Raw genomic sequence first — 12,796 nt, forward strand, 5'->3', positions numbered from 1 at the left:
AAAAAGCAAAATACCTGAAGGGCAGACATAAGCAAGCAGCTCTGAATGCACACAGGGAAAGGGAAACCCAACTCCAAGAATGTAAAAGCCACTCAGTGATTTCTGACACTTTCCCAACATCACAAAGGGTGGGAAAGTTCCTTTTTTATAACCAAAAGCCAGATGCTGGCAAATCCACTCGGGATTAGAAGTTCAGAAGCAGCATGTGGAGTGAGATGGGCTGGTATAGGACAGGTTTCTCTGACACCATCCCCACCGTGCCCGTGGTGGTTTGTCAGTTGGCTTGGCTAACACATGATCAAAACACAGCTTGGCAAAGGTTTGTGCTGTCTTATGTTACACCACGTGAGGTTATTGATGTCCATGCACCAACACACATGTTTGCAGCCGCTGGTCAGAACCAGTGTGTACAACTCCTCCTATCTTGCTTCTCCACAAGCAGTGAGAGGGACATAGTTCCTCTGGTTTTTAAAGGGGATAAAAGGATACTCTGGATCCTTTTAGGACAGGGTAGAGTCAACAAAAGAGGCCTGTGAATGGGCTGTTCTTGGGGTGTCTTGCTTACTTTGGTCTACAATGGGCTTTGAAGAAAGCTAACTTTCAGAAGAATGGACTATCAACAGTCAGTTCTTACCTATTTTACAGGCTCCTTCTAGGACTTGGGGATTGCTTTTCTCATTTGAAATCAGTGGAAACATTGCTGCATTCAGCATATTTGGGTCCTTAAACAAGCCATGCATCAGATCACCACCTCTAAATTGAGGATAAAACCTGTATTTTCTTAACATCTCAGTTTATTTCAACAACCAGCCACCTGAGATAGAGGCTCTTTCTAACTGCCAGTAGGCACCATATCTGGCACAGCAAGAGCTCCTTCTTAGCTGAAGCATCAGAGCAAAACAAATAAGGAATGATAATAATAGTAACTACACATGCACCAAATGAGATTCCCAACTACATGCTTAAAAGTAGTGCTTCCTACCAGAGCCTGCCTAAAGAATCCAGCCACAAATACACTGAAACCTTCCACAAAGCAATTGATAGGATTTCTCTTCCCGTGCAGAGGAAGGGACATTTCATGGCCCAAACAGGTTGATTCTGCCCCTTATTTCTAACCCACAGAAAAAAATAGATGATCCATTGCAGCAAATGACGTTAGCAATTCTTTCCCTTTGCCTGCCTTAAAGGTGGCTCAGGCCTTTATGCTTATAAATCATTTTATTGGTAGTTAAAATAGAGAGGCTGGAGCATGGAGCTGAAATGCGAGGTGCACTTCAAAGGGAACCTGCTTTCATTTCCCAACAGTTAAGGTTTTATCAGCCACTAAAGGTTCCCCCTGCCAGAGGATCCTGTTACACCATGTTAAGCCTGGAGTGAAGGCAACGGCTGCTAAAACCACACTGGTGGGAAGAAGAAGATGAAGAGGAGGAAGATTTGAAGCTGCTGCTCTGTCTGTGGAGACATTCTAGAGGCTGCTGGGGCTGGACTGCACAACTGGAGTTCTATGCTGGGACAAATGTAGGGAAAAAGGTTGTGTGAAGAACCCAAGAGCATTAAAAACAACATGTCAGAAACCTGTTTCCTCCCAGAAAGACAAGTTCTTGGTGATCATTTGTGCATTGCAAAGAGCTCCTGCACGGTGTGAACATGCTGTTTTCCAAAGGCATGGAAGCATAATGTAGGCCACTGAAGACAACAGTCAGTACCTCTTAGAAACATTTGAGGTTTTTGTCCCTGTGAATCATCTTCCAAAGGATGTACTCGTTAGACAGGAAATGCTACAGAAACTGCTTCAGGGGAAGCAGAGAGATATAGGAATGTCCTCATGGAAAATAACTTGAAAGATGTCCAAGCAGGTTCTTCATGTCATGCCCATGATCCAGGTAAGATCAGAGTCCCACACTGTGCCATGTGCACCTTGTGCAGTAAGTGAATACGCCGCTCCTGAATGCTAGATGCTTACTGCAGAGTATCACTCAATCTGTTACCTTCACAGATGGGAGAGGAAGGCACAGCGGGACTAAGAAACCTCTCCAATCCATCACTGTCTGCCTTGCAGAACCAGCTGATCTCACAAGAGTCCATCATCCCAGCCAGACTGGGTTTGGGGCAAAGGTTAGAACTGGTTCTTATTTAACCTGAACGCCTGCACTCAATCCTGCCAGGCCCGAGATGCCCCAACCACTTATTGTCAACCAGTGGAGAAGGGCTGCAAAGGCAGCTGCCTACCAGGATGGGGCTGGACTGAATTATCCCTGCAGCCACCCAGATATGGGTCAGCTCCCACAATTTGTCAGACAAGGAGAGGAAAGGAAGGTCAAAAGAGGCTCCTGTGGGAAAGAAAGCCTGTTGTGTTCCTGCTCAGCCTAATCAGGACTTGATGTTGGAGAAAGATAGATGGGATAAATGAGCTCCTAAACGGAAACAGGGATGGAAAAGCCAAGTTGTGCTTTTGCTCTCCAGTAGAATGGAAGAGATGCAGCATGTGTTTGCTTTCACAGGCCCAAGAGGTTACAGGAACCAGGTGGAAAAGTGTCAGGTGGGCATTTATGGCCCAAGCACACCAACAAAATTCCACCTAAGCCAGATGAGATCCCTTTCCAGGTTGCACAGAGGTGACTCTGCTGGACCTGGTCCTCCTCTGAACAGGCGCAGGTCCCTGCAGTGCCTTGCCTTGCCCAAAGCTTCTCTGGGCACCCTATGTCAGGGCATCAACACCCTCACAGGGAAGAGCTTCTTCCTTATCTCCAACCTGAACTTCCCCTTTTCAGTTTGAACCCATCACTCTCTGTTGTATTGCTACAATCCCTGATGAAGAGGCATCATTGAGGCTACTGAGATAATTCTTTACAAACATAAAAGCCCAGGAGAGTGCAGAGATTTTAGGCACACAGATTTTTGTCTGTGTGTAGGGATGCAGCTGTATCTAGAGACACTTTGGTTCAGTGCCTAAAAAACTGAGCCTCTGTCACTTGTGGGTGAGATGGTTAAGGTAAATATTAAACAAGGTTAGTGGAGCAGAACAAATGACTCTTCACAAATGAGATTATCCAATGAATTTAGCCTATATTTTTCCTGGCATAGCCCAGTTCCTGAAGGTGTTAGCTACTTACAACAATCTATTTAGGTTGGATATAACGCAAAAGGTCTTCCCTGTGAGGGTGCTGAGGCACTGGCACAGGGTGCCCAGAGAAGCTGTGGCTGCCCCATCCCTGGCAGTGCTCAAGGCCAGGTTGGACACAGGGGCTTGGAGCAAGCTGCTCCAGTGGAAGGGGTCCCTGCCCGTGGCAGGGGTTGGAGCTGGATGAGCTTTAAGGGCCCTTCCAGCACAGACCAGGCTGGGATTCTATTGAAGAATTTCAATAAACAGTTTGTTGTATGTGGATTTTTTATAAAAAAAATTATTGTGTTTTTGTTTTTAAAGAAACCCTTGCTAGCGGTGAAAGATTTCCTTGTGACATTGATCGCTTTACTCTTGCAATATTCTTTCTAATCTTGGCATTAATGCCACAAACACTTCCTCAACCAAAAGGTCATCTCTACCTTTAAGCGCTCATCATAGCATGAACACTTTGTTACTATGAATTTTATACTCTGGTCAGGGAAGCAGGAGAAATGGGATAGATCTGTCCCCTGTCACACTGAGATATCCGAAGCCCAGGTTTGACCTCATGACTTCACAGCTCCAAGCCCAAATCTGCCCAGTGGTGCAGCTTCACCTCTTACTGTAATGCAAGTTAATAATACCTATAAATTAAAAATTATTATCACTGAATGAAATTACTGTTGATACTGAATGACTGTTTGCAAATGTTATGTTTTCCAGCTCTGCATTTTGCAAACTGTGTTTCTCAGTGATTCTTTAAGTTGTCAGAGGATAAAGTCTGTTAAACTCAAATTTAAAACAAACCCTCTCTTTTACTTCATCTATATAGCTCTTTATACACCCTGTGTCAGAGGATGAGTGAGACTTGTGGAAGCTGAAGGACATGAGGATCTGCTCACTGCTGTCAGAAAGCAGCTGTATTCTGTGAAGTGCTTTCTCTCCACTTGAACGCTTGCTTTTTGGAAGGCCAAATCTTAATGGTGTTCAAGTTGCATGTAAACATCTCAGAACAGGCTGTGATGCTCACAGCTCATGGAGGTGAATAAGATGTTAGAGAGTAGGTTTCCTGCTGCTATTGTTTAGCTAGAGATAGGCCAGGCTTAAGAGCAAATCAGCAGTACATGATTCCCCCTATCAAGATTTTCTTTGCGAAAGTAAAAGCTGTGAGCTTTTAAAAACAGCTTAAGCACTATGGAAAGTGGCTCAAAGATTAAAACACCCTGGTAAACCCTCCTCCTGGCTCTTATAAATCTTTTCCATTGTTGGCCAAACAGGATCTCTTTAATTGGTGTCCCAGTAAACAGAAAGCCTCCTTAGCTGGGGAGACACAGAACGGGCCAGTGCCACGTGTGCTGGCTGCTCACTTACCAGGCACACACAGAAGCAGAGGTTCAGCACAGGGCACATGAGCAAAGTGTATGAGAAATATTTAGGTCCATACTCTTGTCAGACTGGAAATTTTGTGATAAAGGGTCTCCTCATAAAGCCTTTGGGAGGCCCTGTTTGTTTTGAATACAATGGGACAGACACTGCACTGCTATAAATCAGTGCAACTTCACTGACTTCCATTTAGGCCAGCTGAGTGCGCAGTGTTCCACACAAGTGCTCCAGCCCAGGAGCTGGGATCTGGTTCATTGCTTTGGCCTCTGGGCCCTTTATCCTTTGTAAGAAAATCCAATCGTTAGCACATTGTTTAGGGGATGCCTTTTCCAGGCTGGGAGCATGAGGCTGCAGTTCTGCTCCTGGTTCCAAAGCATAGTATGACTAATAATCAAAAGTCAGTTCCAGGGTTTGCATCTCAACACAAAAATCCACAATTTAAACTAACAACCAGGGCTTACTGAGCAGAAAGGATTCCTCCAGCTGCAGAAGCCAACAAGTTGGAAGGAGCACTCTCTGCCACGAATTTCTCCCTTTGTTTCATACAGATTCCCTGCCCTACACATACAAACCAAGCTGCTTTTGTCAAATTATGCTGCATGTTCTAAAGTTGATATTCATTCCAGTTGATTTGCACCAATGCTTTGCCAGAAGGACTGCAGGATTAGCCTTATCATTTTCATCTGCACTGAAGTATAATACACTTAACGGAATAGCGCTGACTCTCTCCAGGAGGATGCCCTCAGGCTTACAGAGCTGGGACTGTGTCCTCTGTCAGTGGGACATTTCTATTTCCAAGGGGGGTGGTTATTGTAATTCTACTACAAATACCAAAAGTGCTGATGCTTTTCTAAACCAACCCTTAGATACAGACACAGGACGTGCTTGCAATTTTAAGAGATCATCTCTGTCTTTTCCGAAGTCCAGGTGGAAAAAGACTTGCTGCTATAGTCTGGATACCTCATGGTCAGCTTTACGGTTTGGTTTTGTTAATTTTTATGTGACTTGTAGGTGGAATGAAGGCTTATTTGGAGCATATTAGCTGGGGTATTGGCTGCTTGTGTGGAAACCTGCATCCAAGGTCTATTTGTGATGTGCAAATGTCTCAGTGATTTGAGACCCTGGTGCTGCCCTGAGGATAATCTGGGTGTATGCACTGCTTTGTTTTACCTTATATTCCTTTCTGTTGGTATTGTTCAAGTAAAAAGCAGGAACTCTTTAACCCAATTGCATTTCTGTTTCTAATTCAGGCTGGAGTGAAGTGAAAGAACAGCAGCAACGCCGTGAGACATCAAGCATTCACTAAGCAAACAGAAAGTAACAAGACTGCAGCCGACCAACCTTGCTCATTAGCACCCTTCTCCAGCCAGATCCCCATGAGACAGGAGTGGGAAGCAGCTGGACCCTCCTCACCCCCTCGGCTGCATCCAGCCCTCGCTGGCATTACCTCGCAGCGCCGCTTCTTTAAAGCCGGCTGGAACAGCGCACTACCCCGGCCCGACCTCTGCCGGGAGCCGGCCGCTGCTCGGCACCGCACCGCCGCTGTCCCGACGTGCCTGGGCACACGCAGCGGCCGCACCGCGGAGGTTCTCAGGGGCTGGCTGTGCCAGGGGCTCTTCTTGCCTTGGGCTCTCTATGTGGAGGCTCCGGTGTGCGAGAGCGCGGCTGGCCCCGCGCCGTGGAACACCAGCGTGCCAAGCCAGGCTCTGCCAACGGGAGCCCCGGCTCCTCCGCACAGCCCCGTCGGTGCTGCCAGAACCCCAGGGCAGCTGTTGTGTCCTAACCTCCTCGCAGCCCCCTGCACAGGAAATGTAAACTAGTGGGACCCTCGGGAAGAAAGAAAACATTCTCAGCTGACCTTTAAGGGAGGGGGATTGCCTCAGAAAAGCCAGTTTGGATACACCTCAAAGAGTCTGTGAAGCAGAACATCAAGCAAACAGCATCAGGTTCCAGCAGCTTTGCATGGCTCCAGTCAATGCCCGGAGCCGGGGGGACCTGCTAACCACTGCATTGTCCCTCCCTATAATACCTTCAACAAGCACCATACCAGGGAACGGGACAGAGCTTTGAGCACAGTGACAGAGCATTGGGGTCCCCACTAGCACACAGAGTGAAGTTCCTAAAGAAATCCATGTGTTTCTGGAACCTACAGTGCAGAGTGCTGCTGCAAACGGTGCTTTTCAGCTGCTTTGCACTGAGAACAGAATTGCTTTGTGAAAATCTCAAGGAAAATGGAATGGAATTTCTTTGCTGGCGCTCCATTTGGCATGTCTGATCTAGAATATGGCTGTTTGTTTACTACAGTTTGAAACTGTGTCAGAAAATACAGATTATCTGAGGAGCCTAGAAATGCACTGAGATTTCAGAGCCAGAATCGCTCTGAGGCTTTTTATTAAATGAAACAGCCATTTTCTCCCAGGCAGAAATCACAATGGTATCCATCATAAAAATGATCAATAAAGCACTGGCTTGCGACTCCTGCTGTCTGGTTTAATTCTGTTATTGAAATAACGGTTTCTCAGTGCATGGAATTTCCTGGGGATTAATAATAACAGACATCAGCATCACAACACACCCACCTCTTTGAGCTTCTGATTTCTTTCCATAGAGCACCCACTGCCCAGTCCATAGGAACCAGGATTAACGTACTTGCTGGTGGTATTCACGCCTGTGGTATGACCATCTGAATCATCTCTAAGTGATGCTGAGAAGCAAAAGCTGCCATCTCTTTTTTGGGAATGACTTTGGTACATTTCTAGGAAAGCCTTTTGAGATAATACTTTGGAGCCTGTCACATCTGACTCATTACAGTAGCAGGAAAAAGGGAGATTGGCTGCTCAACCTGCAACTAAGGTCTGTTTGTGGTGTGCAAAAGTCTCAGTGATTTGAGATTACGGTGCTAACCTGAGGGTAGTTTGGGTGTATGCACTGCTCTGTTTTACCTTCTATTTCTGTCAGCACTGCTCAAGTAAAAACCAGGAATAAGCACACAGGTTTGTTGTATCTAGCCTTAAAAATGCAACACATTTGGGCAAACAGATCCACAAATGGGCTTGTTTAGGAAAAGGGTTAGTTCTGACTCCCTAAACCCCCAACTGATGTACCTGGTGTCTCTTTTGACATTAGCATTGCTTTGAGAAGTAATTTCTACACCTAGACAAGAGTTTCCAGGCAAAACTATTCCGTTATTGAAAAACACTGTACTGACAAAGCTAAACTGACTGTGAGAAAAGGGTTGTTCTGGAAAACATCTCAAGGAATGCCAGGGATGAAAGGCAGAATTATCACAGAATCCCACTTAGGGGTATGTTCCCATATCAAAACTTTGACATCATCAGTTAGATAATTGCAAAACCTGGTGTAAAACCCCAAAATATATTCAAGATCAAAGGCAAAGCTTCCACTAAATTAGCCGAGTGAATTGTTTAGCTGTTAGACTTCATTTTTAAATCCATGAACACTTGGCATTCAGCAGCTTGTTTTCTGAGAGGGTGGAAAAGGGAACTTGTGGATGGGCAAGAATTTGCTCAGCGCTGGAGAGTTAGCGTAGACACATGAGTCAAGACATTGCCTTGCACAAAAACAGGACAGCGGGAATTTCCACCTGTGGTATCTCTGGGCATGGGTTTGGCACCACAATCCTGATCCATTCAGAAGCCTCAGCCCTGTTTATGCTCAATTTGGGATTAACCTTTTCATAGCTTATACCTTTGGGTGTGTTGAAGTCCGAATGTTGGAATCCTGTGTTGCAACCATACAACCACTGCAGTGACCTTGCAAAAATACCGCTCACCATCCTGTGATCTTCCTAGCAGATGAGAAAGCGGAGCCTGGAGCTGCTTCCCACCACCACCCCTTCTTGTTCTGCAGCTTGGGAATTTTATTAGCTGTCAACGTGTCAAACTTCCACTTAGCTGGGCAGCTGCATGAGCAGCCAGCCTCTGAGGCCTGCCAGTAAAGTTTAACAGAGCTATCAGCCTTTCACATGGAAGTGATTATGGTACGTGAATGTTCAGGTATCAGACAGAAGGAATGAGACTGAGGTAAGTTCACCTTTCATGTGCTAGAGAAAAGAGAGGTGAGGAGGAGAAAAAAGAAAATAGATAGCCAAGCCTGCTTGTTTTTGTTCAGTGCTTGTACAGTGATTATCAAAATGGGATTCAAGTGCAGGGATGCTGTGTATATACAATCATAGAATCATAGATTGGTTTGGGTTGGAAAGGACCTCAAGATCATCTAGTTCCATCCTCCTGCCATAGGCAGGGACACCTCACCCTAGACCACCTCACCCTAGACCACATCACCCTAGGCTCTGTCCAACATGGCCTTGAACACTGCCAGAGATGAAGAATTTACCGTCCCTCTGGGCAACCTGTTCCAGTGCCTCACCACCCTATATAGTAAGAAAGGATACAGTAAGATAGCCCAACAGCAACACCTGAACTGTGATTTGGAGACCTGGATGTGATCTGGGGATTGTCCAGCCATGGCTGCACACCAGAGGGGGTGCACTGAAATCCAGAAGCTGGATGAAGCAATGACCAGACACTGAGGGCTGCTCTTGAGTCTCTTGTAACACTTCTCATGTGTCTGCCTCCCATTTTACAAGTTAACATGATAAGCTTCTGGGGATGGGATAGATGGGGAGATGCTGGCATAGCCCTTAACACCCAGACACATCTCAGCTGGCCCTACTGTTATTACAGCCATCCTTAATCCAAAGCACATCTCTTGGCCTTAAAAACTCCGCTGAGACATGACGAAGACTATAAGGTGGCAGAAGATTCCCTGCTGGATGGCTACATGTGTGGATGTGTGTGTGGGGAGGCCTTTTTCTCTTTTTCCACAAGGACTTGATTGACTAATGTTTGTAGATCCTGAGAGCCAGTAAAAGATCTGCTCTGATATCCAGAAAATTTTACAAGGGGCGGCAGGCTTAAAAGTGGTGGGAAGAAGCTGACTCTGCCAGGATGTCGGAATGAGAAAGCCATCAGGAATGTGCCTCGGAGAACAGCTGCTACTAGAGTCCTGGCAGGAACCTCCAAGCAAGCTGCCTGGGAGCAAGTAGGGGGATTCGAGGATCACGGCTTGAGACAAGGGAAAGGTTCTCTTTATTTATTGATTTAGTTTTTTCTTGCTCTGCTTTCACCTCCCTCCTTTCTCCCAGCCTTGTTACAGTGAGGTCAGAGTACCCTGGAACAGAGAACCTGCCTCTGGTTTGTGCACACCCTGGCACTTCAGGGCTTTTCCCTCCTCCCCTGCATGCCCTCATCAATGCAGGTTTCTCTCACCCCATAAAAAGGTCTTACCTAAACTCTGTTCTCCTCTGGAAACTCCTGATTTTTTTCCTGTTTGCCACAGAAACATCTACCTTTATCCTTCCTCCTTAACATCTTATGTCCATCTACACAAGAGCAATACAAAACAGAATATGCAAACAAAAATGGGGGAATTGACACATTCCAACTTTTGGTAACTTAGTCACCTCAATTAGTTCCTTTCCCAGGCTCCATCTATCTATGGACCTCCCTGGCTAGCAAATTATTAACACTCTTAGTGCTGAACACTCTGACATGGTCTTTTGGCTGAGATCAAAACCAGAATCAGTTTAAAGTCTGCTAGATTTCCTTTTGGCAGTCTCCATAGCCAAATCTTAAGGGATGCTGGAGTCAGGCACATCCAGTACCTTTCAAGAGAAAGCTGGAAGGAGGTGAGTGAGCACCCACTGCAGTGCTGTGACTTCTCTGGGAAAGAAGGCTAATGGGAAAAGCCTTTAACCAGTGAACATCCCAGGTGTGGAGAGCGAAATGGCCATTCCCGAACAGCAGGGGGGAAAGAGCAACAACTTTTCGTGGCTTTGGAGTGAGCACATCAAGCTCATTGCCTTGAGAAGCACAGAAGGAAAACCAGCCTGCTTTGTTTTGGAGGAGCCGGTTAGTGATCAACTGTTGTCCTGTCACAAACCTCTTTCTCTCCTCTCACAGTGCCCACTGTTCAACCCTCTGCTGCCTGCACAGAGACCCTGTGCTTAGCCTGAAACCCAGTCACTCTGGCCACACAGAGGACAGACTGCTGGGGTCTCCATTTCACTTCTTTAACCCAGCACAATCCCCAGTCCCTCCCCCTTTCCTTCCCTTTCCTCAAGGGACTCTATTATACCCCCCGATCTGTTCACACTACTTATCCCTCTGCGTGTTTGCACACACTGCTGACCCAGCCTTTATCTGGAAGACATAAGGGTCTCTGTGTGGAGTTCCCACAAGGGCTATTAATCGTGTAGATGTCAGAGTCCCCCGGCTCCAAACCCTCCCTTCCTGCTCCTCCCCTCTTCTTCCCTCTCTCCCCCCACCCTTTTTGTGCTCTCTGGAGATCAAGGAGAGGGGAAAAGAAATTTGATGAAAATTCACACACACAACTTGCAAACTTTGCAAAATCTGAGCTGCTCCCCTGGGCAAGGCTGGAAAATGGTGTGATTTCTCCTAAAACACCAAACATTCACACACACTGCTTCCTCCTAGGCAAATGGAGAGATTTCCTCCAACAGAAAACAGAGAGCTCAATGCCTTGCCAAGCAAGGGCAAGTTTGGCTCCTGGTCCCAACCTGGATGGAAACCGTCCAGCTGGTACCTCTGCAACAGGCCAAATCCAAATGGCATATCTGCAAGTCCATGCGAACGTGGGAACGTGCAGAACTGGATTTAAGTCTCATATCCTTGTGGACATGGCTCTAGAGAAGAAGTGTGTCCACATTATCACCTTTCAACACCCTCAGCACTACCATCTCCTTCCCTAAGGTAAACAAGAAGCTGTGCCACCAGGCAGACTTGCTCTAGGCCTTACCTGAACTCGGGCCTCGGTGAGCTTGGTTCTCTGAGCTAGCTCCTCCCTTGTGTAGATGTCTGGGTAATGAGTTCTCTCAAAGGCCTTCTCCAGCTCCTCCAGCTGCTCAGCAGTGAAAGTGGTCCGGCTGCGGCGTTGTTTGCGCTTCAAAGGCAGGTCTGGTTCAGATTCAACATCAGAGCCTTCATCCAGCCTGTTACCTGGGGTGTGAAAGAAGCAGGAGATGAGGTTTGCATGCATAAAAGCCACGTGGAGAAAGGCTGTTGGAAGAGCTAAGCAGCCCAGCAAAGTAATCTCAGTTCTACTGTGGTGGTGTAACAAATCTCAGTTCTACTGTGGTGGTGTCCATCAAAGCAAATACTCTGCCCTGCACAACACATCTACAAGCTTTATGCTATTTCTGTAGGTTCCTACTATTACTTTTCCCCTACGTTGTAAAAAGACAACCTATGAAAATCAGAACTGAACAGCTATGGCTAGGATAAGTAAGCCCAGTTTTGCTCTATTTTTGCTTGTTTCTGGAGATAAAGGCACCCCATTGGTATTCACCAAGTCTACAGTCAGACCCAGTGGATTTGAGAGGGGCCACACCGAGACCAGTGTTAGCTGGGAATCCAGTGTTTGCCAGGGGCCTCTCATGGAGCAAAGCTTGGGTTTCAAAGATGTGAGGCTCTTGGCTCCCTGCTGTGCAAATGTTGATCTATGGAGGATCCCAGCCAGGCCAAAACTTTATGTCTGCCTTCAGGACAGTGAAAAATGTGCCACTGGTTCATGGCAGAGAAGGAAGAATGTGATACACAAAGCTTTTCAGCTAGGTGAGACATGTGGCCTCGGTCACCTTTTCCTTCTCTCTCATGAAAATAGGAGACTCATTAAATGCACACTTACTTTTCCCTACCAGGCTTGACTGTGTCTTTCAGAGGCAGACTGAGAGCCAGAATGTGTTTAAACACTATGCTCACAGAGAAGTCAGTTTTCCTTTGGGGTAAACCTTTGCTAATTCAGGATTAAAGCCAGGTTTGTAAACTCTTCTTGATGAACAACTTTCCTAAAGTTACTAATAGGGTTTTCAGCCCTCTCTTTTGTCTTCCTCTATACTATCATCATCCAAAAATCTGCCTTTCTCTCTTCAGAGCTGGGAACAGCAGCTGTGACTTCCCCAACAGCTGTTCCAGAGCGGCAGCAGTTTGAGGAGGCTGAGGCAAATATCCCATCGGAGCTCACTTGTTTATCCTGAGATCCCCACAAAATGCCATCGCCTTCAGCTCACTGCAGCACAAAAATGCTTTTATGGCTCGGGGCTTCATGGGGACAATGCAGTAGCAGGACTCTGATAACTACAGTAGAGCTAGAGACAGAGAAACTGCTGCGGAGTTGCTTGTTTTGGGGCAAACACATCATCTGAAGAGGTTTTCCCTTCTACCTCTGGCTTAACAATACACAGGGTCTTTACACATGTTCATCTTTTCA

At 46.4% G+C, this 12,796-nt stretch overlaps 1 protein-coding gene across 1 annotated transcript in view; it reads right to left on the minus strand.

The window, feature by feature from the left end:
• PAX7 (paired box 7) overlaps positions 1-12,796 on the minus strand; it is a 99,848-nt gene that overhangs the window by 39,249 nt on the left and 47,803 nt on the right. Inside the window, exon 6 of the mRNA XM_065696337.1 lies at positions 11,327-11,526. Within this exon, the coding sequence (XP_065552409.1) occupies positions 11,327-11,526 (200 nt within the window). The remainder of the gene's footprint in view (positions 1-11,326; positions 11,527-12,796) is intronic.

Source organism: Lathamus discolor, chromosome 16 (assembly GCF_037157495.1).
Source record: "Lathamus discolor isolate bLatDis1 chromosome 16, bLatDis1.hap1, whole genome shotgun sequence".
In the NCBI taxonomy this organism is placed as follows: Eukaryota; Metazoa; Chordata; class Aves; order Psittaciformes; family Psittacidae; genus Lathamus; species Lathamus discolor.